At 42.4% G+C, this 24,733-nt stretch overlaps 3 protein-coding genes across 10 annotated transcripts in view; 2 read left to right on the forward strand and 1 right to left on the reverse strand.

Moving 5' to 3' along the window:
* Window positions 1-705: 705 nt before the first annotated feature.
* On the forward strand, window positions 706-8,058 carry Fen1 (Flap structure-specific endonuclease 1). Its single transcript, XM_084590120.1, has 10 exons — window positions 706-1,013; window positions 1,103-1,205; window positions 1,271-1,437; window positions 1,585-1,694; window positions 2,021-2,157; window positions 2,251-2,449; window positions 2,955-3,041; window positions 3,114-3,178; window positions 3,771-3,888; window positions 7,919-8,058. The coding sequence occupies exons 1-10, from the start codon at window positions 932-934 to the stop codon at window positions 7,997-7,999; spliced, it is 1,149 nt and encodes a 382-aa protein (XP_084446246.1). The 5' UTR covers window positions 706-931; the 3' UTR covers window positions 8,000-8,058.
* DEF8 (differentially expressed in FDCP 8 homolog) lies at window positions 8,043-20,147 on the reverse strand. 6 transcript variants are annotated; one of them, XM_084590117.1, is made up of 12 exons: window positions 20,049-20,147; window positions 19,463-19,623; window positions 19,317-19,378; window positions 19,002-19,151; window positions 18,713-18,860; window positions 14,773-14,837; window positions 13,327-13,426; window positions 12,223-12,407; window positions 11,892-12,005; window positions 9,438-9,659; window positions 8,509-8,618; window positions 8,043-8,422 (listed from the first exon to the last, which is right to left on the reverse strand). In XM_084590117.1, the coding sequence occupies exons 2-12, from the start codon at window positions 19,614-19,616 to the stop codon at window positions 8,320-8,322; spliced, it is 1,413 nt and encodes a 470-aa protein (XP_084446243.1). In that variant the 5' UTR covers window positions 19,617-19,623; window positions 20,049-20,147; the 3' UTR covers window positions 8,043-8,319. The 6 variants fall into 6 exon arrangements, with proteins under 6 accessions (XP_084446243.1, XP_084446241.1, XP_084446242.1 ...); XM_084590115.1 differs by having other exon boundaries at window positions 19,775-20,093; XM_084590116.1 differs by having other exon boundaries at window positions 19,968-20,080.
* A 27-nt stretch (window positions 20,148-20,174) lies between these two features.
* The window catches only part of LOC146205442 (putative phosphorylase b kinase regulatory subunit beta), an 86,533-nt gene continuing 81,974 nt past the window's right edge, over window positions 20,175-24,733 (forward strand). For 2 of the 3 annotated variants that reach the window (XM_084590111.1, XM_084590113.1), the window contains exon 1: window positions 20,175-20,395. The gene's annotated coding sequence lies outside the window, so the exon portion shown is untranslated. The remainder of the gene's footprint in view (window positions 20,396-24,733) is intronic. The other variant, XM_084590112.1, reaches the window with a different exon arrangement.

Genomic DNA, 24,733 nt, shown 5'->3' on the forward strand with positions numbered 1-24,733 from the left:
GAGAGGGAGCCCCGCAGGGGGACGTCTTTCGCAAAGCGTCCCGTGCCAGACGGATTACTCGAGCTTGTTGCTCCGGAGGGCATCCCAGGTTTATTTCGCTCTGATTCCATCAATATGCATGCCCGGGAGAATCGGGGAATTCCCAAATGACATGATCCTGATTGGCTATTATCCCGCATTTGGTGTAGAACTTTGGAGGTTCCTCTCCCTCCCCGTATAGATAAGATGGAAAGAATCGGTTTGTTTGCAATTTTCTTCAGTCTCTGCACTCGTTAGGTGTGAGACCGATCTTGAGGTGGGAGGACTAATCTTTCATTCCTGTGTGCAGCCGCGATTTCTGTGTACGTGATGAGCGGATCCTTCGACCCAGGTAAGGGTGATTCCAGGACCGCCCGGGTGTAGATATCTGGGGCGATACTTTTAGAAGGGCTCTGGCCAGACGAAATTACAACACGTGAAACGACATCGATGGAATGCTTTGAATAAACCGCGCGCGCGCACGCAGAACGGAACATAGCGCCAAGCGCTTTCATGCGGCCACCAAGTGCGAAGGAACAGTCCTAATTTTAAATCAAACAAACAACCGTTTTGTAAATAACGCAATTCACGAACTCTTATGTTATGCTGTAGAAGAAATAGTCTTTACTATTACTATAATTGTTATGTAGTATCATCATCACCAAAAAACTAAGTTGTTTTGGCGGGAGCGCGTGCGCGATTGACTCGACAGTGCTCTACAGCGTCGCAGCGTCGCGACAGCGCAGTGGCGCAGTAGTTACAGAATCTGTCAATGGTTACAGCTCCTGTGTGTTGGTAGCAAAGAAAGGGTAGACGTTAATGCTGTTCTATTTGTTTTAGTGTGAATAGTGTTTTGTGAGATTCTGTACAAGCTTTGTAATTACCTGGGTGATCCTTGACAAGGGCGTTGAAGATGGGAATTACGGGTTTAGCAAAGGTGATCGCAGACAACGCTCCGGACGCAATTAAGGAATCTGAAATTAAGAACTACTTTGGTATGTCATCGTTTCAATATCTGTTAAATCTTATTTTAAGATTGCCTTGTCGCTATACTTACGTTTACTCCTGTGGCATGGTTTTCCAGGACGAAAAATTGCAATCGATGCATCGATGTGTTTGTACCAATTTCTGATAGCAGTGCGTCAGGAAAATAACATGCTCACGAACAGTGAAGGGGAGACAACAAGGTGAGTGCATGTGGATGGAGGTCGTTGGCGCGGGTTAATGTGGCCGCATGGTTTTCTTTTTGCAGCCATCTTGTCGGGTTCTTCTACAGGACCATTCGTATGATTGAGAATGGCATCAAGCCAGTTTACGTGTTTGATGGAAAACCGCCGGGCATGAAGTCATCGGAGCTTGAAAAACGCCAGGAACGTAGGGAAGCTGCTGAGAAGGAGCTTGAGAAGGCTGAAGAGGCAGGTAAGTGACTTTCCGCTGAATGTCGTGAATGTATTGTGCTACTTACGAAAGGTTTACCAACCACTTGCTGCAGCGAAATTAGTTTCTTCATGTATGATCGTGGCACGGACGATGATTAATAGCGTTACCCCCGCTTGCCCTTTTTAGGAAATCAGGAGGAAATCAATAAATTCAGCAAGCGACTTGTGAAAGTGACTAAGCAACATGGCGAAGACTGCAAGAAACTTCTTAGCCTCATGGGCGTCCCATACATTGAAGTAAGCCGACACTTGATGTTCCCATTTTATTCATTTGACCACTGATGTGTAGCTCTCTGCAATAGTCATGACACAAATTGTACTACATATTTGTGAACAAGACATGATGTAGACTTGATCATAGTCCTTTCTTGTTCACAAAGGTTATTTTGTGTGCATTTCTGCTACTGTTAGTTATGTGTGTAGTCTAAATATTTTTAAGCAGGATGATAGTAGTTTATGCCACAGCAGGCATGTTGTGTTGTCTGATTGCTCATAATTTTGTTCTCTTTATCACATATGTATGTGACTTGTGGCATGCTTGTTTGTTATTGTGTTGTCTGCAGGCTCCGTGTGAAGCTGAAGCTCAGTGTGCAGAGCTTGTAAAGGGTGGCAAAGTGTATGGAACTGCAACTGAGGACATGGATGGTTTGACCTTTGGCACTAACGTTCTTCTTCGTCATATGACTTACAGTGAAGCTCGGTAAAATAGTTTTGTCATATAGCTTTGTTTTCCTAGTGCCGCGACATATGTCTGAGAATATGATGGCAGTAATCTCATGGTGTGCTTTTGCAGCAAAATGCCTATCAAGGAGTTCAACCTTGAAAAAGTCTTGAACGGACTTGAGATGAATCGCAACGAGTTTATAGATCTTTGCATCTTGCTTGGGTGTGATTACTGTGAAAGCATTCGAGGAATTGGACCAAAGCGTGCATTGGAACTCATCAAGCAGCACAAGTGCATTGAAAACATCATTAGCTCAATTGACACCAAGGTATGCTTGAAGCCTGTGCACATCTTATATAGGATGTTAATGTGCTGCAACATTAATGCAGGCTTGATGCCTTTTTGTTTGACAGGCAGGTACTTCTTTGGTATAAGAGTACTTTGAAAAAGTGACTGTGGCAGTGTTTTGGAGCTTGTCTTGTGTTACTCATAGCCACCCTTGAAAGGCCATGGTGTTCTTGAAGTGTTTTTGTTCTGATCAGAGGTACTGCACCAAAGTGATTTTCACCAGTATTTCTTTTTCTCTTTATGTATCCTGTTGTGTTTCGCTATGCTAGGCCATTGCATCTCAAATGAGAACCAGTTCTTCAGCTTTATGGTGGTGTCTGGTCAATTTTTTCAGGCATTTGTATGGAACATTACTAACTTACTAACTTGTGCAGTCAGTTGTCTTTGCAAGTTTTCTAATGTCCCAATAGCCTAAAAACTAGCTCTACACATTTTCTACAATTTTATACCAGACAAAGATAATCAAAAGGTTATTTCATTTTCAGAAGTATCCTGTGCCTGAAGACTGGCCCTTCAAAGAAGCCCGTCAACTTTTCTTGGAGCCTGAAGTGACCGCAGCTGATGAAGTGCAAGTAAGACTATGTCAAACATTTTCTGTTCAAGGTTATTAATTCAGTTGGAATTTTTGGGCATTGGTTTTCCAGCTGAAATGGAGTGATCCTGATGAAAAAGGCCTTGTCAAGTTTCTTTGTGAAGAGAATGGCTTCAGGTGATTGTTTGCTTCATTACTTTCTCCCTGGAACAAGATTGGTCCCGTTTTGTTGCAGTTCATCATATTGTATTTGATCTGAACAGAACAAAAACTAGAAAACAGGCGAGATTATGCAGCATGTCTTCAAAGCTGCTGTGTAAAACATGCCTGTCGGTAAACTCAGCACTATTTTTACAAAGCCAAGCAATAGCTATTTAGGACTACAATAACACTACTGACCTCTGAAGCGCAGAAAGTTTGTGTGGGTTGGTTGCTACTTGACGTGGTTACATTAATGTGAAAGATGGACAATGAAGAAAGGGCAAGACCGCACAATCCATAACCATGTCAGTTACTGACCTCTGAGGCTTTTTGTTGCATTTACTAGCTCTTAGTCTTGTGCACTTTCTTGAATTCATTAAATGTCAAGAAGGGTTGATACTTTTGCCAAAATTTGTTTCGGCAGTAGTTTGGAAAGGGGAATGAATAGCAGAAAATGAAAATGATCACATACAGCGTGTCAATTGCACAGGTGTGATTTAGGCAGTCTCAGTGGCCATTTAATGAGTTTGTGTTGCAAAAGAAAGCAGTGTGTAGTGCTTGATTGCAGTGAGGAGCGCATCCGAAATGGTGCCAAGAAGTTGTTGAAAGGGCGCAACAGCACCACCCAGGGCAGGTTGGACACCTTTTTCAAGGTTCTTCCGTCAGATCCCTCAACCAAGCGTAAGGCAAGTACCACATCATTTAAGAGCACTGCATCACTTAGGAGGAGCGCCCGTATTCGTCTTGTCTTTCTGTCGTTAGTAGGTTTACTTTACTGCAACTTTAAAATGAGATTTGAACATGTGAAGGTGGTCTGCAGTATGGCTAAATGCACAAAGGTGACAGCTGCAATTCAGTGTAGAAATTCAAGTAAATTACACTCTATTTATTCGTTCAGAATACCAGCAAAGGTCAGCAAGGTTTATTACCTGTGGGGATGGGTAGGAAAGGCAAAGGATGGAACATACAGCAAAAAAACCTCGCCAAAAGAAGATTGTTTGGGTATAACACCCAAGAGGATAGTGCAAATGAGAGGGCAATATTGGAAGGTATTGCCGGGATGAAAAAAAAAGTAGCTTTCCACTTGGAATGTGACTTTTTTTTTTTTATCTCCGACAGTTATGGCATTTTTTAAAATATTTTTGTAGTCTCATTTCGTGCTTGTTCTTTATGTGCCTTTACCCACAATAACACACGACCAATAGTGTGCGTTAGTAATGTACCTATATCAGTGTTGTTTAATCCTGCATTTGCTATGTGGGCATGAGTACACAATTGATCCAGAAAGTTTGTTTTGTTCTTCTACATCCTGGCTGAGAAAACTCTAGAAGGGAGCTCAGAAATGATATAAGTAATGATTGAACTTTTTGTTCACATTTATGAGCAAAAAGTTTATGGCTGCGGTGCTCTCACTGACTGAACCAATTCATTACTTATCAGCAGTGCTGAATAAAAATCTGAAATTTGACAGCTGAATTGAACAGAGAAGAGGGATAGTACAATGAAAATTGAAATGAATGTAGATGTCCCTTTACAAGCACAGTGTGATTTCTGAAGTTTTGATGCCGCAACATGAGGTATGGCAAAATCCGCATTTCTCCCAGCTAGTTGTGTAGCTTGAAATTTGTATAGCTAAGCCAAAATACCGATTAAGAGACAATTTTCCTTCCAGTTTTCGATATCGCTAGGTTTTACCATAACTTCTGTAATATTAAGTCAAGATGACAGGCATGAGCACAATAATAGAAATTGGCTCACAGTGCAAGTTGCAGTTCATATTCCCAGAAAATTCTGTGACAAAGTGTCAAAACTTGGGACTAGCTTGTGTAGTCCTTTCGTTGGTGGAACGAATACTGTAACACGAAATAACTGGTGACATTTTGTGTCAAGATTTAACAGGCGGCTATCTTGCTGTTGCTGTACAGTTTAGTTCTGAAATTAATGGAATAGTTTGTTATATGGAAACTTGTCATACATTTTAAAAAAACTGATATAAGCACAGTAATGGTTTCATTTGCTGCAAAAGTGGTCATGTATTATGCACATCTACCAAAAAGAGCATCACAAACTTCATTTACGTACACAGATGAAAGACTTTGTGGTGGAAAATCAACTATTTATTATATGCTGCACCATTGTTTATTATCTGAACTTCTATCTTTAGGGGCCAAAAGAACATTTCAGGTACAAAATATAGGAGCTGAAAATACATTTTAGTACCTACCAAGTGGGAGAATGCATACACCACAAACTTAACACAGAAATGGGGATTACACTGGAAACAAAAAACTGATCATGTTTGTCTTTGATATGAGGTAACCTCCAACCATATTGCAGCGGACCATTGTAATCTTTATTTGTTGCTGTTGGCATGCTGCTTTATCACTCTGCTTGTGCCACACAGAAAGACCTTGTGTTCTTTTTTTTATGCTGTGTCGCTGGCACGCAGCTTTATCATTCTTTCAATACCACACTAGTCTCTCCTCTCAGTTGTTTGCCGACAGCATTGTCACTACATGACATGTGCTGGAGGTGCTGGATATCGATCCCAGTTCCTCTTGCAGATGTCACATGGTAGAGACAGTTGCTCATCCACTGCTTATCAAGTGAAAACAACGGCCTATGGCGCGAAAGCAATGGACAAATTTTAGTTCAACCAACAGGTTCACATGGCTTGGAAGGAACATAAACAGGCATCTTTATTTCATTGCCATGGTAGTTCAATTATTCTTATGCTATGCAGCAACCATGACAGTACAAATAAAATGCTTGTAATATTGTGTAGTGCTGCAGGACTTAATTTTGTGTATGCTGCAGAACCTACTGAAAAATTCAAAGGAGGTCCTTGCAAGCAGCTCCAAAGCCTGTGAAACTTTGCAATGGATTTTCATGCAGCTGTATACTTGCTAGGCAATCTCTTGTCTTTGTGCTGATAAAATTACTTGAACATGAATGGCAGGTGTTCAGGAGTATAGTTCTCTCATTGTCTAGAAGAATTATTCAAGGTGGAGATTAAAGTTCAGATAAGAAAAAAACTTCCAATAACATTCTCTTGAGGGCAATTTATATGGTTACAAAAGCTCAGCCAAGAATTTTTTCCTGGTCCAGCGCTCATACCAGAATGACTGCACCTGGCTGTCATTATGCCAACTTGCCAGAACAGCTAGCAGATGGTACGACCACACAGCCATGCCTTGGACCAAACCAAATTGTAAAATGACCTATTTCTTGTGATAAAGAATAGGTGTAGCCTTAACAGGATTTAATCGTGATCCTCATTGCCATATTTTGAGCATTCTATAAGTGCATAAACTGGGCATCACTGTTGTATTTGCTATTACTGTGCTAATAGGAAAAAAAAAAAAGGAAGACTACATATAGTTCAGCCAAATTGTTCTGTAGCACTGCAACATGCTCGCATTTACAACATTCAGATTCCCTGCCACTACACCATACTGCTGCAATGGCTCGTTTGTTAGGGCACTTGGCTGCAGAGTCCAAGGATGGCCGAGCCCAAGGACGCAGGTTTGATTCTGGCTGAGGTAGCCATGCTTTAGTGGAGGCAAAATGCAAGACACCACTGTAATGTTCAATGTCAGTGCACATTTAAGAATCCCAGGTGGTCGAAATCATTGGAGCCCTCCAGTACGGCAGCACTTGTAGCTCATGTCCCTAAACACCGTATACCACCATACCAGGAAAAACTAATAGCAAGAGGTTTGAAAATTTTGGCTTTTTTTTTTTATTGTATAGGTGCAGACATAATTAAATGGAGCATGCCTTCTGTATCGGACATAATAAAGCATTGTCTAGCTGGAATCGCACTGGTGCCTACTACCAGCATGAGCATACCACAGCTGCCAGTTTCAAATAGGCAGCGTGTGAAAAGCATTGCTGCTGACCACAGCGCCAACTTCATTTAGAAACATTACGCTTGTCTATAAAAATTTATTGGAGAATGCTGCTTATAACTCTACTGCCCAAAGGAACCAAAAAGAATGCAACACATGCCACAAGCAACTACTTAATACCCTGCTCATATGTTTCTCGTCTTTGTATATGTACAGTATGTGTACAGTATGATCCACTGTTAAAGGGGACGTGCGATTGTGTGGCCGAAACACTTTACAAAGCGCTGCCGCCCACAAATGGCGAGAATGGGTAGCATCACATGTATGGTTGGGAAGTGCAGCCGGCCGTGCTTGTTGCGCATGCGCTTTGTGCAATCGTTTGTCGTAGGCTGTCTCGGAAGTGCTTTCTAAAGCGTGGCAGCCACGTGGTCTCATGTTCCCCCTTTAACAGTGGACCATACTTGCATAGCCCTAGTACAACCTTTGCAGTGCACAAAGTTGGTGCCGTCTCTGTAGCAGCGCCAGCTGCGGCGGCTTGCTGTGCAAACTTAGCAGCACATCACACCACTATGGTCCAGCAGTGGCGTAGCATTCCTGCAAAGTTATTTGCATTCACACTGCACCCAACGCACATTTTTGCTAGTTTTAACCATCATGTAAGTTTACCTTCATTATAAGGGTGGCACGAGCCATCTGGCCTCACTGAAGCTGCTATAAATGCTTCGTCCCGTGGCAGCAATTATAGAATGACCAAGTAAAACCAAAATTCAGTTCCCGAGTACGATTGATGTAGTGGTGTGGAGTTTATTTCCTTCGAGAAGACAATTCTATTATGCTGAGTGAATGCCTTTTCTTTACTTCACAGAGTGAGACCACAAATGAAGCCAACAGAAAGAAAGGAAGGGGAGGTTCTGCAAAAGGTGGCAAGTTCAAGAGGGGCAAATAGAGCACCGCTCCTGGAAACCAAAAACAGACGAGCCACAACCAGATTCTGAAAAGTATGGCATTTAATTGTGCGTTTCCCTAGCTGCCTGCCTTCAGTTAAGAGCAGTAAGCAGCAGAGCAATCTGTGTTAATGCAAAGCTTTTGCAACAAAAAAACTTTTAACCATTTAACAGAATGTGTCCTGCCAACAGCAACCTGTGTAAAACATTGTAAAGTATATGCAATGGTACTGACTTCAATTTCTGGAAATAAATATACATACAACAACCTAGTGTACAAGCTGATTCTCTAACAAAGCGGTCCCTTTTCACTTGGTGGCGATCAAGAGCCTGGCAGCTCAACAGTGTGCTTGACTGCCTTGTTCTGCTGGCGAGCTCTCCATTCGCACCAAGGGCAAGGATCCTGGGATTTTTCCCTGCATTCCCTAGGGATGGGGAATCATAGCATCATATTCTGTTGTCGAGTCAGTCACCGAACAAGACAGACTGTAATGCTTAGTTGGCAACTTACCTGTGATAAACAGAACTACAGTCAGGGCAGGAAAATGTGTTGCTTCCAAGAGGGAAAATTACTTCATCACTGTCGCACAGCTTGCACAAATAGCCTCTTCCACGACATCCCTATGGTTAAAAATTGGTTAAGATTACACTTTAATAATTGTACCTTCCATAAGAAGTGTCATGTGATCAAAAGTTATGTTCTATAGCAATAAAAAGCTGTCAAAAGGCTCTCAGAACTGTGTCAAATCACTGAAACAGAAGCTTGTTAAAGCTGTGTAGCTAATGACCAATTGCAAGATGGCACCTAACACTGCTACATTGACTGAAGCTTGCTGCATAACATATTTACACGGTTATATGCTTAGAGAGCCAGAGAGCAAACAGAACTGTAGCCATGTCACAGTGTCTCTTATGTCTTGTTTATCCTGCCAGTGCTGTGTGGTTTGGTTTTGATAGTAATTAAACCCTCCCCCTCAAATTGCAAGTAAAAAAAAAAATAATCATGCAGATTTACATTGCAAATACGGTTTTTAAAGTACTGCACCAAAACAATGAATTGAAGAAAATGGGCAATTATTGTGGTAGGATTCATGCTAAGAAAAAAGCTGCTGTACGACAGATTGGAAATTTGAAGTTTGAGCTGGCCTTAACTGCCGGATGAACTGATACCTGACTGACAATCTGTAGCTGCAAAGCAGTCTCCATCACTAGTTATGTTGCACCACATTTGGCTTCACCTGCTGCATGCGTAACCTATCGCAAAGTTACCAATTTCGCTCCTGAAAAGCTGTTGCTAGTCCCTTTTTTTTTTCTTATTCTCTGACAGTGCAAAACCCAAAGAGGCAAATACCCATGGCTATGCATTATTTCAACCTTAAAAACGTGTAGCCAGATTTGCTACTTCATTTCATTAACTGCTAGTGAGGTCAGTGTACTTGCTTCGCAACTCTTGGTGATGTGGTCGAGGAAGACCTGGTGCACCTGGCTCAGGTAGCCAAGCAGATTGCCATCATGCAGGTCAATAAGGTCTTGCAGGGAGTACATGTCGCTTCCTTCAACAAAATGCTGCCGCTTGTGCAAGAGCAGCAGCAGCTTCTGCTGCTGTGCTGCATGGCACAGGGTCAGGTATGGCTTCATACGCAGAATGTCCTCACGAAGTTTCTGCACAGGGAGATATTGCATGCAGTCTTTGTGAAAAGTTTAGAGCACAAAGGGTTTGCTTCTGGGCCACACCGAGTGGCCTGTAAAGCATTCCCAGTGTCCCAGATCTCCTTAATATAAGATTTTTTTGTCCCACCCTCTCAACGGGAAAGACTTTCAAAAATGCTAAAGGAACTCCACTAAACTGCTTAAAAGCAGACCCACTAGACCCTGAACCTCTGATAGCCTACCTATGATTGCACTCACTTTTTGCTATAATCTCTGCAGAAGGGATCGGCAAATTTAAGCTTTAAGTTTTGTTTGAGAACAGCAACACTGGAGCACCAATGCAAAATATAAAACAACTTATGAATATTTTCCTGTAAAAAAACTTCGGCAAGTTTTCAACACAGCTTAACCAGAAGGGACGGTGCAACTTCATAGTTAAGGGGATTCCCGAACTTTAATTTTTAGGCATCCAATTTTTTTTTTTTTTTCAGCACAATGGAAAGCTTTTTGTCTAAAGTGGTTGATCTATAATGGGTTTGTTAGAACACTTAATAATTTTATTGTGAATTTTTCAGCCAGTGCATATGCTGTTTTTATGTAGGCCAACACGAAACCATAAGCAGCGATCGTGATAATTCGGCATTACCAAAAGAGATGTACCAGAAAAAAATTTTGCCCACCAGGCAGTAACGCCTTTATAACAAAGCGTTCGGAATCTCTAAAATCCTTTATTATATAGGTCACATTGTTGTGAAGGTCAAGCACGCACATACTGCTTGCAATAGAGCAAGCTAAGCACATTCAGCAAAAGAAAACCACATAATGCAAGCCAGAGATTTTTAATGAAGTCACTAATTTTCTTCTGGATACGTCGTCTGATAGAGTGTGCAACTGCAGCCGTCCATATCGCATAGAGGTTCACGACATGCTCTGCAGTGCAATCCAGCAGCAACGAAAAGTGCAGCTACGGAGTGCAGGATGCCGTTATTGCCTCTCGCCACAATTCTTGTTTCGCATAAAGCATAGTCCAACTCGGTGCAGGAAGAGAGGAAGGGAAAAGCCAGCAGGTGCTGGCTGAAGTTACATTACGTAATTTCGAAAACTCCCATACGGATCAGTGCAAACCACCCTGCTGTATCTGCCAGCTTTGTCGGCAGGCATATTAGCACAGCGTTTCTTGCTCACAGAGTTAACCGGTGTTGCTTTCCGGCTTACTACAGTTCTCTACAGCTCGCTATAAGTCACTATGTGGTGCTGCCACCAAGGGGGAGTGCAGGCATTGGCATGCCTAGTTTCGTTTTTTTTGCAAGCAACGCTCCTCTTGTCAAAATGTTTGGCTATCAACCCACTGCAATTTTTTCACGAGTGTGTTGGTGTGCCGGTTACTGTGGACACTGCACGATTCAGATTCTCTCATGTGGTCCTTGCTGCGATGTCAGCTGGCGCTCCCTATGACCACCACAGCTCAGTGGTGGCTGTGGGGGACAATGATGGCAGTTCAGCTAGTGCACTTGTTATAAAGCAATAAATCAACCATTAGGGATGCCTAAATTCCTTTACTGTACAGGCGCTCGCAATACATATGAAAGATAGGAATTCAGCCGAGACGTAAAAAACCCTTCTCTATACAGGTTGTTTCGTTGTAGAGGCGTTTAGTTGCACATTATGACACTGCAGAATACTGTGCTGTAGTTTTAAAAGTGGTTGGAGCTTCACTGCAGACTGAAGTTGTACTTAACTGTACTTTTCAAGCTATGTTAATGTTGCAGCCACTATGCAGAACAAAGGTTTGACTTTGCTGTTAAGTTAGCAACTTTCTGACTTTATCAACAAGAGTAGAAGAATCAAACAGGTAACATAACTATTCACTTTTATTTTAGTAGGACGAACTAGCAGGGGGGGGGGGACAAAAACTAATCAGTGTCAATCTATGTTAAATATTCTTCATAACAGAATATCAAGTTTGAAAATGGAAATGGAAGCTGGAATATCAGGCTTGTATGCTGTACGCCTACCAGCCTTACAATAGACTGGATAAATGCCAGCCTCCATACTTGCATCTAAAAGGAAATATAATTTTGCTACAATGACTGCTTTTGCTTCATGTTTACAAAGCTTTTCTTTTGTGAACAAAATAACTGCAAATGACTACAGCACAAAAATGTTTCGATGAATCAGCTGTTGCAGGAGAAATTGTTCCACACTCGTTAAAGCATACTCCTAGAACATTTACGGTAAACTTGCCTTGACATGCCGAAGGTCTTCAACAAACGTGAAAAGCATGGGGTTGAGTTTATCAATATTGAGAACTGGCCTCTTGACCATGAGTCGAAGGAACTGCAGTGATGCTCGACACACCTGATGGAAAGATAGATGGCCGTTACTTGTGTAATTTCAGCAGATGTAGTCTTTGTTAGCAATGACATCACATAAACGGGCAAGTGCAAAGCAGTCTAATAAAAAAGAAGCATTGCTAAGGGGAAAAAAGGACTACAATACCACAAAAAGAAAAACAGTGTGATAGCAAAGCAAGCCAATCATTTCATGACATCAGGTTTCCCAAGCAGTAGCTCACCTTGCGGGGCTCGAAGTCCCAGTTGTGGAGAACACGGGCGGGCACCACCGAGTAGCTGTTCCAATGGCAGAGAGAGCAGTAGTAACGGCCCGTGTACTCGCAGCGCCGCGGTTGCCCTTGCTCTGCCAGGGATCGAAGGGCAGTGGGCATGAATGCACTTGCGGCCTCACCTAGCACCACAAAGCCTGCCACCCAGCGGCCAGAAAGGGACATTGGTCAGGACGACACACAACCACGCGCAGAAAGCAAGCAGGGCAGGCAGGCACCCTCTGACATACTACAAGCCATCTCACACAAGTATCTGGCAAGCAACAACAGGCAGGGGCAGTTTCGAACTAGTGCTGTGTTACATGCTTGAAAGCATTACCTTAACTGAAGGTTTGGTGAAATGAGCTCCAACTAAAGCAATGCGCTAATCACCTACTCCAGAAGCAACAATGTCTGTTCCAATAAAATGATAATGTGTTTCTTGAGTCACCCTGAACATGGTTATGCAATATAATTTATAATGCCAAGGAGAGAGCAGCCTTTGCTTAAATAAAATCCTGCTACCTTGTATCACAAATGTGTCTTTCTTTTCGGTACCAAAATATTTGGCTACTGACAGTACCAATGTGCCATTACTGAATTAAAACACGCTAAGCCTATATATTGAGCATAAATAATCATGGTTAACTACACATTTAACTATACCAGAGTTTAGCAGTCATCATGCTGAACCAATGCAAGCCAGAAAAGCAGCACAGACTTTTTAAGCAGAGGTTATGACAGCAAGCTAGATTGTTTACTTGTGCAAACAAGTTTATATCTAAAAATATGGATTAATGTACAAGTTATATCTATATAAGCCATGACCAATCACAAGTAGTCCTGTAATAATTATGAGAAGCAAATGGTGACAGAAAAAACAAAAGAACATTAGTTAGAAATCAAAGGTCACCTGTGGCACTATAAGGTTATAAAAAGTTGGAAAATGCACACTGCTACTAATTAACGCAGCCAAGCAATGCTCCTAGATACAGACCATCATGCAAGTATGCTTGCAGCGAAGTGGAGCGCAAAGAAGCTGGGTGGCATGCAAAGCAATGATGGAACAGCACTTACGAGGAAAAACATTCTGGCTACACTCGGCACAGCGATAGCCCTGGGCTGACAGCCCTTGCTCTGGGCAGATCTCTAGGACAAACTCGCTTTTCTCCTGCATCTGAAAATTTTTTTTTTCTTGAAGAATGTGCTCAGCATACAGAAAACAAAAAACAAGCATGCAAAGTGCCGCTGCAACACAAACTGTTCTGGCTCCTGGAGCAACAGGCTGTGTGTCATTATCTTGACATTGAAAACAAAGCCAGTCTAACTGAATACTATGAATGACATATTGGTCATAGCAGGCGTAACAGCCCAGCTGAACAGGCAAATTTAGTGCCACTTTCAACCGGTGCACTCATTTATTCACGAAGTGTCACTCCTGCAATGTATACACAGAAAAGCATCATTTGGATCAGCAAACCTAATAAGAAGAGCATGCAAACAGATCTTTTCTCATTAGTGTTAAAAGAGATCCTGCCACTTGTTTAAGATTTACACATTACAAGTCTTAACACTGCTGCGTAGTGGCCGAAAGTGTACAAAACTGATGTCCTGCTGAACAAGGTGCCAGGGTGTGCGGTAAGCACGCACTGCAAACAGCAATTAATTGGAGTCCTATCCCTACAGAACAATTCACACCTGTATATTGCTCATCCCACGATATGCATGTTACAGGAACTGAGCTTGGAGATGCTAGCACAACCCCCTTAAAGTCCAGACCATGCCCAGAGTGAGTTCCACCCGTATGTGCTACTTTGGGGGCCATCACGCCATTTCAGCTGTGGCAACACATGTGGTTCAATCATAGCTGTGCTGCACTTGACAGGGTTTTCTGCGCTGCTGGCATTGAAACATTGGTGAAATGTTGGGTAAGGTGCATCACTAGCCAGGGTATAAGAGCATACTTAAAAAATTTTAAGTGTTCATAAATTTTCAACAGGGGCATTTTTTGATACAAGTTATTTGCACAGATACACATTTCTTCTTTCCTTGTACGAAATCTCTAATCATGTGGAGGTCATGCTACCTGCATTCTTTCAAAAATGTTGCTTGCTACTTATATTATTTGCACCAAAACTTCTCCTTTTAATCCTTTAAAATTCATGAAAAGAAAAAAAAAAAAGGCATTTTTTCATGTTGTTCTTTCCACCAACCTGATCCTAGATTTTCAAAACTTACAAGTGATTTGCACACATATACATTTCTTTCCTTGTACGAAATCTCCAATCATGTGGAGGTCATGCTACCTGCATTCTTTAAAAAAAAATGTTGCTCGCTACTTCTATTATTTGCACCAAAAATTCTCCTTTTAATCCCTTAAAATTCATGAAAGGGAAAAAAAAGGCATTTTTTCATGTTACAGTTGTTCTTTCCACCAACCTGATCCTAGATATTCAAAACTATCTCTAAGGTTAGAACTCAGTTTTCAGCAAACCACAACTACAAGCAAGGCCAGATACTTACCCGTACGTAAGCACACTTCCTTGTGATGCTGTTTAGGCACTTGTTATGGCACTTAAAATTGCAGTCTGCAGAGAAAGAAAAAAATGCACAGGTCATAACCACACTAATTTTTTATTTTTTGAGTCCAAGATCACACATAAAGCTGCAGTGAATAAAGTGCTGACAATAACCAGACTAGACAGGTTTTCCTGCAACTGCTCACAACACAACTGCCATAATATTTATTGCTTATAAATGTCACAGCCATAATCAACTAAAAATTAGCAAACAAGAATTTGTTTTTTGACTGAATGCAGTTTATTGGTGAAGCTTCATATGCAGTGCTTGCTGCTGTCAAAGGAATGCAAGCTGTAGTTAATATCACTTGGTAACTTGAGCAAAAGATATGACGCCAGAAATAAGCATGGGGAATGGACTTTTGGGTTATGTTCAGAAAATTCTGCAGCCTTTATCCGGTGTTTATTTCTGCATGAAAGTTTTGGTCCTTTCCAGCGAACACTGTTTTCAATAATTACAGTCCTGTGTTCTCAAAAGTCACAGTCTGTTCAGGCATTTTTGTGAGCAGGATTAACCAGCTTTTACTGATTTAAATTGAAAAAGTCCAGCCCCTAATTGCGCAGTACCTAGCTATGCATATGATGTTTACAAGCTCTGCGTATAAAGCTCCGGTCACTTGCAAATTGTGCAGCAGATGTCACGCAGGCTAGGCTTACATGCAATAAACATTTTGGTACTACTTGCTACAGATGAACAATACAATACTCCAGAGTAAGCAAATGCCCTGATCCTTGTTTTACTACAGTCGTGCCCCGTTAATATGACCCCCGTTAATATAGACGACCCGAATTATGGAGTTTTTCTGGGGGCGAAACCTTTTCAATGTATTTATGCCTCGTTAATACAGAAACTCGCTCGCTATCTGGACAATGGACAGGGGAAGAATGCACACGGCCCACTTGGGCCCAAGTATTTTTGTCTCGTTAATATGGACAGTATTTGAAAAAAAAAGCAGAGGAGTCCGAACGCAAGTTAAAGAAGGGTGCGCCGCCCGCTGCAAACCTATGCGACAGCCGATACAGCGGGATGTCTGAACGAGTCCTGTGGGGTTAAAACCAAAGCGGGCGTGTCGCCGTTTTAAGGGGGGGGGGGGGGGCAAGAGTGGAGAGGAACGTACACAGCAAACCGAGGGTCAGCGTAAGAAAGACCCCAAAAGGGGGGAACCAGGAGATTTCTGGGTGCAGCAGAAGTGCCGCCGCAGTCGGGAAAACAGCAACATGTGGTTACAATAAATTCTGCTGAACGTGAACAGAGGCTCCGGTAAAAGCTGGGTGCAGTGGAAGTGCCGCTGCAGTCGGGAAAACAGCAACATGTGGTTGCAATAAATTCTGCTGAACGTGAACAGAGGCGCCGGTAAAAGCGTAAGAAAGAAATGACAGGAAGAAAGACAAGTGCCTACAGTGGCGGTGGGAACTGGTTTTCCTTCTCAAAGCACAATGTGTGTTCCATGAAGCCGTTAACGCTTTTCGGTGAGAGTTAAGACACACTCACAAAGTAGAGCGACAAAAGAAAGGCGATGTGCAAACATGCGACCGGGACCGGTTGTCCCGTCCTGGACGTGCTTCCCTCTCATGCTCCTGGGTTTCGTCCCTGTTACGCTGCCGAACTGCCACATTTTGCACACCAGGCGGTCCACATGTCAGCTTCGCTTCGAGTCAACGATGCGGCTCTGACAAGGTCTGAGCTGTTCGTAATCGGCTAGCCGTTGTTCTAAACTGTACTTCAGCTAGCGGTGTTTGTTTTATAGGAACACATAGAAACGACGCCAAGAAGATGGGATGTTCGATAGCCCTCTGCATAGCAGCTTGCCAACTTGACTCCCTTGCTTCCTTACGGAAGCAGTACAAGGAAAAAAAAAAAAAAGAATAAGAAGAACGGAAAGGCAGAAAGGTTAACTAGGCAAAAAAGTGCAAAGCATCAGGAGCCTGTAACCCTCAACTTGAGTCTGGCTTTTGGCGTGGCGGGAGTTAAACGCAAAAGAAGAGAGCTGAACGTAGGCGCGAAGAAATCTGAATACAAGCGGCAAAAGCCATCTCAGTCAATCCAAGCCGTGAGGGACTAGTATTGACAGCTCAGCTGTTTCTCGCTTCAGGAGAATCTCAAGCAGCTACTTGGCGGCTACTTTGCTCAGTGACGAGGCCATTTTGGAAGTGGTGGTGAGTAGAGAATCATACGCCGATTCATCGGCCAGTGAGGAGTTCGTGCTCGCAAGTTCGACCAACACAAAGCCAACCATCACGGGTGTCATGGTACGCGAGTCGCTGCAGACTGCACTACAATTTTTCGAAGACAACAATGACAAGGACAATGCACTCAAAATTGCCAGTGTTCTGTGAAATTTTGAGTCCAGTGCACAATGTTATGTACAAAGCAGTCATTAATTATAATTATTTTTTTCTCAATAAAATCCTTTTTGTTTTTATTCATGACTCATTATTATGGATGACTTGCTTTATGGACAGTTTTGGTCGGAAGCCAAAGTGTCCATATTAACGAGGCATGACTGTATATGCACCAATGAATGCTGAGAAGTGTGCCAGAGTGATCTAGTCACGTCTCATGAAGTCTCCTTAGATCTGATTTCTCCACTCAAATCCCACTTTGTGCCCACCTGAGGTGAAACGTTTATTTTGGCATATCATTTTAAGCTGGCTTTTACCCAGGTTATCACAGAATGTACATAGTGAAATGCAATCCCAAGCAAAATGCTCTTGCCAGTTGTCAAAAATATGCAACAAATAATTCAAATTAATGCTTAATAAACTATTGAGAAAGCATCATAGTACGTATAAAATTTCAGACCTATGTTTCTGCAGTAATACCCCTGTCACATGAATACTTTCGATCCTCATTGAACTCGATCTGCATTCAACTCGATGTAGATCGAGGTTGTCACATGGCAACTTTCAAGTGCAATCGAGCTTGAGCCTGCTTGACTTCAAGCTGCTTCCTCAATAGCTCTTGAGATTTCAAGCACACTCCAAAGTGGTCGTGGACACCCTGGTCATCAGCGAGCTCTAAAATTTGAAAACAAATAAATGCGATAGAACCACAAATAACAACATATAAATGTATTAAAAGGCATGATAGAACATTTTTAAAACGTTGTTAGAACATTCATAGAGCATTAAGCTTGTTTTTATTGAGCTAATTTTATAATCTCGACACCACGGTCCACCGCTTGTAAAGATGGCGTCCTCTTTGACTGCGTCGGCGCGGAAACTGTGGAGCGAAAGAGAAACTGCAGCACTCATCGACAACTGGGAAGATAGATTAGGTGACTGAGGCGCCAAAAGCGAAATGCTGCTGTGTACGCTGAAATCGTGTAATCATTACCCTAATCTCGTGTTTCGTTTTGAGACTTATTGCGACTGACGGCAGATGATAGCAGACAACAGACCACCGTGCTTTCGCTGTCGGCAGAACATTTGGCGTCACCTAGCACACACGAAGGAAATTTCTCAACGCTCATTGAAAACACCTGTGTAGCACCAGATGCTTCAATCCTTTTTGAAAGCCTCAATGCAGATCGAGTTCAATGAGGATCGGAAATGTTCGAGTGACAGAGGTATAAATTACTCAAAACACAATTCACAGTTGCAACTGAAATCATTGCACATTTTGAAAAAAACAGAACTCTTATTCCACAATGCAGTATACTACTCTTTCCATCTGAAGTTAATTAAAATGTTTAGTTGGATTCTTGTAAGGACAGTGACCAATGCCTTTGCAGCTTTATTCTTGAATAACGTTTTGTGGCCAAGCCTGCTTGGAAAGTTGTGATGCTCCAGTGTATTTAAGACAATTATGCTTTAGCTATTTTATACATACATGTCATATCTAGCAGATTAGTTATACGCAGCAGCTTGCATCAGTGACTCACTCTTGCATTGGTAGAAGCCATACAGTACACCCCAGATGCTACCACAGCACTTCTCACAGTACTGCTGGGCACGCTCGTATGCTCGTGGCTCAAACTGGTGCTCCATAACAACCTTAATGTCTTCTGCTGTCTCCTCTGGTGGCCCATCCTAATCATACGGGAGAAATTGTGTACAAGAGAACCCCTGATATTTAAACATTAGCAGAAAAGCACAAGGTTCTTGTGCTAAATGCACCCAATAAAACAAAGCAACAAAACATAAGAATTACTAAACAAAATGGGTATCCACCTTAATCTCTTGCAGTTTTTGTCTAAGCTGAACTAGTCTGATAACCAACTTCTTGCGCCTTTCAGAGTTCTCCTCAGAGTCAAGAATCATCATCTTGCAATGCTCTATGGCTGTTTCTAGATCTTCGATGGTAGAAAACCTAAGCAGCCCCTAAAAAAAAAAAAAAAAAGGCAAACAAAAATAAAGAGACGCAAATCTGGCACTTCAATGAATGACAATCCATAGGCGCCGCCTTTGACAAGCTCCGAATGTAAACAAAGGGGGAAATGCAACCATTTGACCAACAAAACAAACAATAGAACGGTCGGGACTTGCCTCGGGACTTGATGAAAAGTGTTCTTCAGAAAGACCAAGTTCTGCGTCAATTAATTTCATATCTACAAAGATATAACAAAGCCCAATTCACGTGACAGTCACGAGCAGGTTTCACAACTTCCGCGACGAGCGACTCGGGAACTTACCATCTGCGGAGCAAGACTTCGAGCTGTGCGGCAGGCAGTCCTTTGGGACTTGACTGCCCACGAGTCTCGAGTTTACGGTACTGTACAACTGACCTGCAGTTGACTTTACCGCGTCTATAAGGCCGACGTTCATTTTGGACACAAGCAGATGCATGTAGGTTCTAAAGCGAAGCACAGGACAATGACTCAGTCATGACGTTTCGTACATGCATGGCTATAAATAACAGCATCTGTGGCTAGCTGTGCTAATCAACACCTATTATCAGAGTACATAATTGTACCGTATACTTAACACATTCCTCCGCTCCTCACCCTTTAACACAATCGACCAGTCTGGTACTGCACGGCTGTCTAAACACGGCCTTGTTTCTCCTCTCTGCGCTTCCAGCACAAACGGATGTTGCACCGATTTCTTTGCACTACATTACGAAGTGAAGACAGCGATATAAAAAAACGCAAGGCAGTTGACAGCACATTCACTTGCGCTAAAACGGCTTGCACAGACCTCTGCCAGACCACTAGCGCAGCGACTCAGAAAGGCGCGAGACACACACAGGGAAGTTAGAACGCAAGGTGGGGAACACACCACGCTCGCTCGCTCGCTCCAGGGGCCCAGGCCCAAACGTCGTCTTCTATTTTCAGCTCGTAGCCGTAGGTGGCGGCAGCATCGTTTGGTGTATTTCTCTCCCACATCTGTCCTTCTCCTCCTTTGGACATCATCCTTGTGTTGATCTTGAGCCAAGCTTGAGCCGCTTGAGCTGTACCAGGCTGTACTGCTACTGGGGTCCTTCAGCTGTAGCAGTTTACTGGCCTTAGTGTTTCCTTGCGGGAAGTAATCATGCTTTCTGCCTGTGTGACCATGGCACTGCTTTCATTAATGAACTGTCTACAGACGCATTTTTAATTGGATTCTACTGGAGACGCCAGCAAAAAGTGAGATACACGGTTCTTGCTGTACCGACCGTTATAATCACCATTCATAGTCTGTTGCGGGCGATGTTTATTTCAATTTTGCCTCTCATGCCACTTCGTAGCTTTTCCTGACGGCTTGCTTGTTTTGTATCTTTCTTGGGCAATGAACTTGCGCATCTTTTGAATGTATAATGCTTCTTGGAACCCCTCTTGACGAGAGCATACCTACCTGGCTGTAGCATTCATCAATTATGCGTGTGACATTACCGCAGACTCGCACGCTAAGAACTGTAAGAAGTTTCCGCACCAATGTAGTAAGTCGTCGCAAACATATTAGTAGTAAGCGCTTGTGTCTGCTGTTTCTTTTCTGCTGTAATGCTTGGGATCTGTCGACTATCTAACGCTTTTGCTTTAACTGTCCTTTCTCTCATGCGCATGACGCTTATTCTCTCTTTTTATTTGCATGGCATGGTGATTGCATGGCTTGCTACCAGCAGCTCGGATTGTATTGCTGCAAAAATAACAGTCATGAGCCTCTTCAGTCCAAGGTACAAACAGGCGCGCTGTACTGCCTGCGTCCGCATGCTTTATACTTTATGAGTTTATTCAGGAGGTGGCGTGCAAGATGCGATTTATTTGAATACGTGTTGATGCCAGAAGTTATTCTCCTGCAAGCCTGATGGCACTAGCTTGCACTGCTTATTGCGTTATTGGGCGCTACATTAATTTCTGCACCATTCCTGCTTGCTTTGTTGCTGTCATGATTTCTTATCTGTTTCTTCTGCTTTTCCGTTCAGCTTTCTGAAACCACGCATGCAAAAATTGGTATTTGTTTGTCCGTGTACCTGTAGTTTATATCTTGAGTCTTTGTATTTGTCAGCAAACGCTTGGAAAGTTTGTCAGTTCATGTTTGGTGCTTCATTTTAAATTGAGAAGTGCGAATTTTGTCCATATCGTTGCCATTCGTGGCCAAGTATTTGCCGCCCGAAAAATAATCGCCTAAATAATGTATACTTCCTTATTGGGCCTCTTCTTTTGAGAAACCCTGTGCAGGAGAAATACATCTTAAATATGATTATTGGTTCAGGAGATTTGTTTAAAGGCTGTCTGTAATGCAAGTGAGCCTTTTTTGATATGGGTTGCCATTTCTCCATATCAACTTTATATGCTACATCACTGCAGTTGCAGTTTTTATACGCAGCACTAGTTGGATACAACTCAAGAGGGCAATGGAGAAGGTCCTTCAGCCAATGGCATCAGCAGGCCCTTATGATATAGCGGTCAGTCCCATAATGTTAAGTTACCCCACTGGGGTGGCGCAGTGGTTACGGCGCTCGACTACTGTTCCCAAGGGCGCGGGATCGGCGGCCGCTTTTCGGTGGAGGCGAAAGGCAAGGCGCCTGTGTGCTGTGGGACGTCAGTGCACATTAAAGATCCCCAGGTGGTCAAAATTTCTGGAGCCCTCCGCTACGGTGTCTCTCATAGCCTGAGTCGCTTTGGGACGTTAAACCCCACAAACCAAACCCAAACCATAATGTTAAATTGCTGGAGAATGGAAGGTGCATCTTGGAAATGATCGAGATTCACGACGTCATGGCAGTAGGCCGACTACACTGGCTGAAGGGCCTTCTTGAGTGATTCTTGGTGCTGCTTTCTTTAATTATTTAACTATAGTCGGGTGCTGATCTACTTAGCTGTCACTTACGAATAAAAAAATTGAAGGGGCACTTAAGGGTACGACGCAGTAGCTTTAATGGCTCCTTTCTGTGGCCCCCTTTGTAGTTCCTTGTTTGCGTACACGTCTCTAATCATTAAATTACTAGTCTTTTGATCTGTGCCTTTAATACCCTAAGCTACTATGTTCAGTTACCAGTTGTAAGCGAACGCCCGACATAAAGCTCTGTTTTAACCAAGCCATACGAAAGTACCTGCGTGGCCTAAGAGTTAGTTGCATGCCTAACTCGGCATTCAAGAGCCCTGGAAGGTTGATTCCAGTCTCACCCTTCCTCCTCAAATGAGAAACCTGAATTGGGAGCTCCTCCCAACTTCATGTGGTAGCATTACATCACACAGTTCATTGAAAAAAACAGGCCCTTCACCTGCCAGTTTCACCTGCCAGAGTCATGCCCATGATTTTTTGCTTACAACGCCGACGACAATGCAGAATGGAGCCTTTAATGCTCTAGCTTCAAAAAAAGATGGACCATTTGCTTTGGGCATGTTGAAGTTAAGTTTTCTGGTTATCAATACTGTGTACTTGTACTGTGTGCAAGTTTCAGGCCAAAGAAGTCAGCATAACAATGTACTTGTCAGTAATATTTGGTGCAGGTAACCTTGAAAGACATATAGAAAAGAGGCAAATAAATGAAGATATTAAAAGTTAATTTGCTGATAAAATTCCTGATGGATTTGACGAAAACATAAAACTGCAACTTCTGCCTGTAAAGTGCAATTTATAGATTTCAGGTAAAGTAAAAAGTGGTTAGCAGATCAGCAATTGCTTTTTGTGGTTTCCTACAAATGTTGGTGGTTTTCGACTAACACAAAGTTGAGAAAGTAAAAGGAATGCATTGCATGTTATTTCAGCTCTAATGGCTGAACCTTGCTCACTTGATCAGATTTAGTGGTTCTTGCCTGGTTAACTACCAGGCAAGTCATGAATACTGCAGTTTTTTCAATTAATTAATCTACTTTAATGGCATATCAGGTATACTTGCATATTTCTTTGACTATGCTATAAAAAAAGCACCCCTCACTAAAATGCTACTAACATCAAGAAGTTAGTGTTTAGAGATTTTTTCTTTTTTTTTTCAGCAAGTATAATATGACTGGAATTACCCAAGAGCATTGTGGCATAGCATTTGGTGCCACTGCATAGATTGGCTATAGTAACAGTAAATTTTCTGTTGTTTTTCATATTGTTGTTTTGTTTACTGTATGCCCATTTTCATATTAATAAATTTCCCATGAAGTTCTTGTTCCACGACCTTTTTATCCTACAGTAAACAGAAAAAAAAAACAGTATAGATGAATAAATTGTGTTGTTTCCTTTTGGCTGCTTTGAAACTCTATTATGCTTAATTAGAGCTGGTGTGTTGACTTTGAGGGCCTGCTTTTCAAGGGAATTCCATGGTGGCATTTGCCTTTGGTTCTGCTCTTCTGTCTTGGGAGCAGTTGTGGTCGTCAATGAGTTGTGGCAAGAAACAAGCATTGCTAAGCAGAAAAGCTAGATTACGGTGGTCCTGTACCATACAAATGGCACTGGACCATTACTGCATTGCTGAGGTTGTGGGAAAGAAACTTTTCTGTGGTATAGGCTGCTAGGAAAGTTTATAAAAACCATGAAAAAATACTGTTATGCCATAACTAAGTGTGCATTCTGGAATTAATGCATGTAGTTGCTCATCTTTGTTGCATATGCAGCTGTAGAATGCAGCTTTCATATTAAAGCTGCCTGCATATGCTGTGGATAATCATTAAAGTGTTTTGTATTTTTCACTGCTTGTCGTGGTTAGAGTATTTCGTGTTCTGGAATAGTTTGAGTAACTGTGCAAGGACCCAGGATACGTGAACGTTACACGCTCACTCTTTTGGCAAAAATTAGCGGGGCCCTTATCTCTCTCTCTTCTCTGCAGAAGAGCAGTCGGTGCCTTGTAGCATCTATTGGAACTAGCAACCTGATGGCCCACCAGGTTTTGGAAGTTCTGCTGCTATTGAATTTTTGCTTCTTTATTTTTTTTGCTTACTCATACTCTCCAGTTGTCAGTTTTTATGCAGCTCTTCATTCTCCGCATTTCCTCAAAATCTTTTCGGTGAAGGCGAAAAGCAATGCACCTGTGTGCTGTGTGATGTCAGTGCACATTAAAGAACCCCAGGTGGTCGAACTTTCTGCAGCCATCCACTATACGACATCTCTCATGGCCTGAGTCGCTTTGGGACGTTAAACCCTACAAACCACAAACCATTTCTTCAAAATCTTGTTTATTTATTTCTTTTGGTGGGCATTATGGTTTCTTGGCCATCTGCTGAGCTAGCATATCTGCACAATTTTATGCTGAAAGTCAGTTTTGTCCAAGCAGAGTGGCAAAAGAATAATTTTTGATATATCCTCATCAACCCTCTGTGGTCATTAGTTGCGACCCTTCTGACATTGAGGAATAACCATTGCAGTCACACGGTAAGGCAGCATCCATCCCACATTCCCTTTCATCCCCTAAGAAAAGGTCGACTGTTGTTGTGTGGTAGCCTACAAAGCTGCCACACTGCCAAGGTGTGGACTCTTTCAATAACCAGTTTTTCTTAGTGGTTTATGTCACTTGACTTTGACATGGCTACTAATCTTCAACCCTCGTGTGATAT

This window comes from Amblyomma maculatum, chromosome 1 (assembly GCF_055883805.1).
Source record: "Amblyomma maculatum isolate TAMU_Amacu chromosome 1, ASM5588380v1, whole genome shotgun sequence".
Taxonomy (NCBI): Eukaryota; Metazoa; Arthropoda; class Arachnida; order Ixodida; family Ixodidae; genus Amblyomma; species Amblyomma maculatum.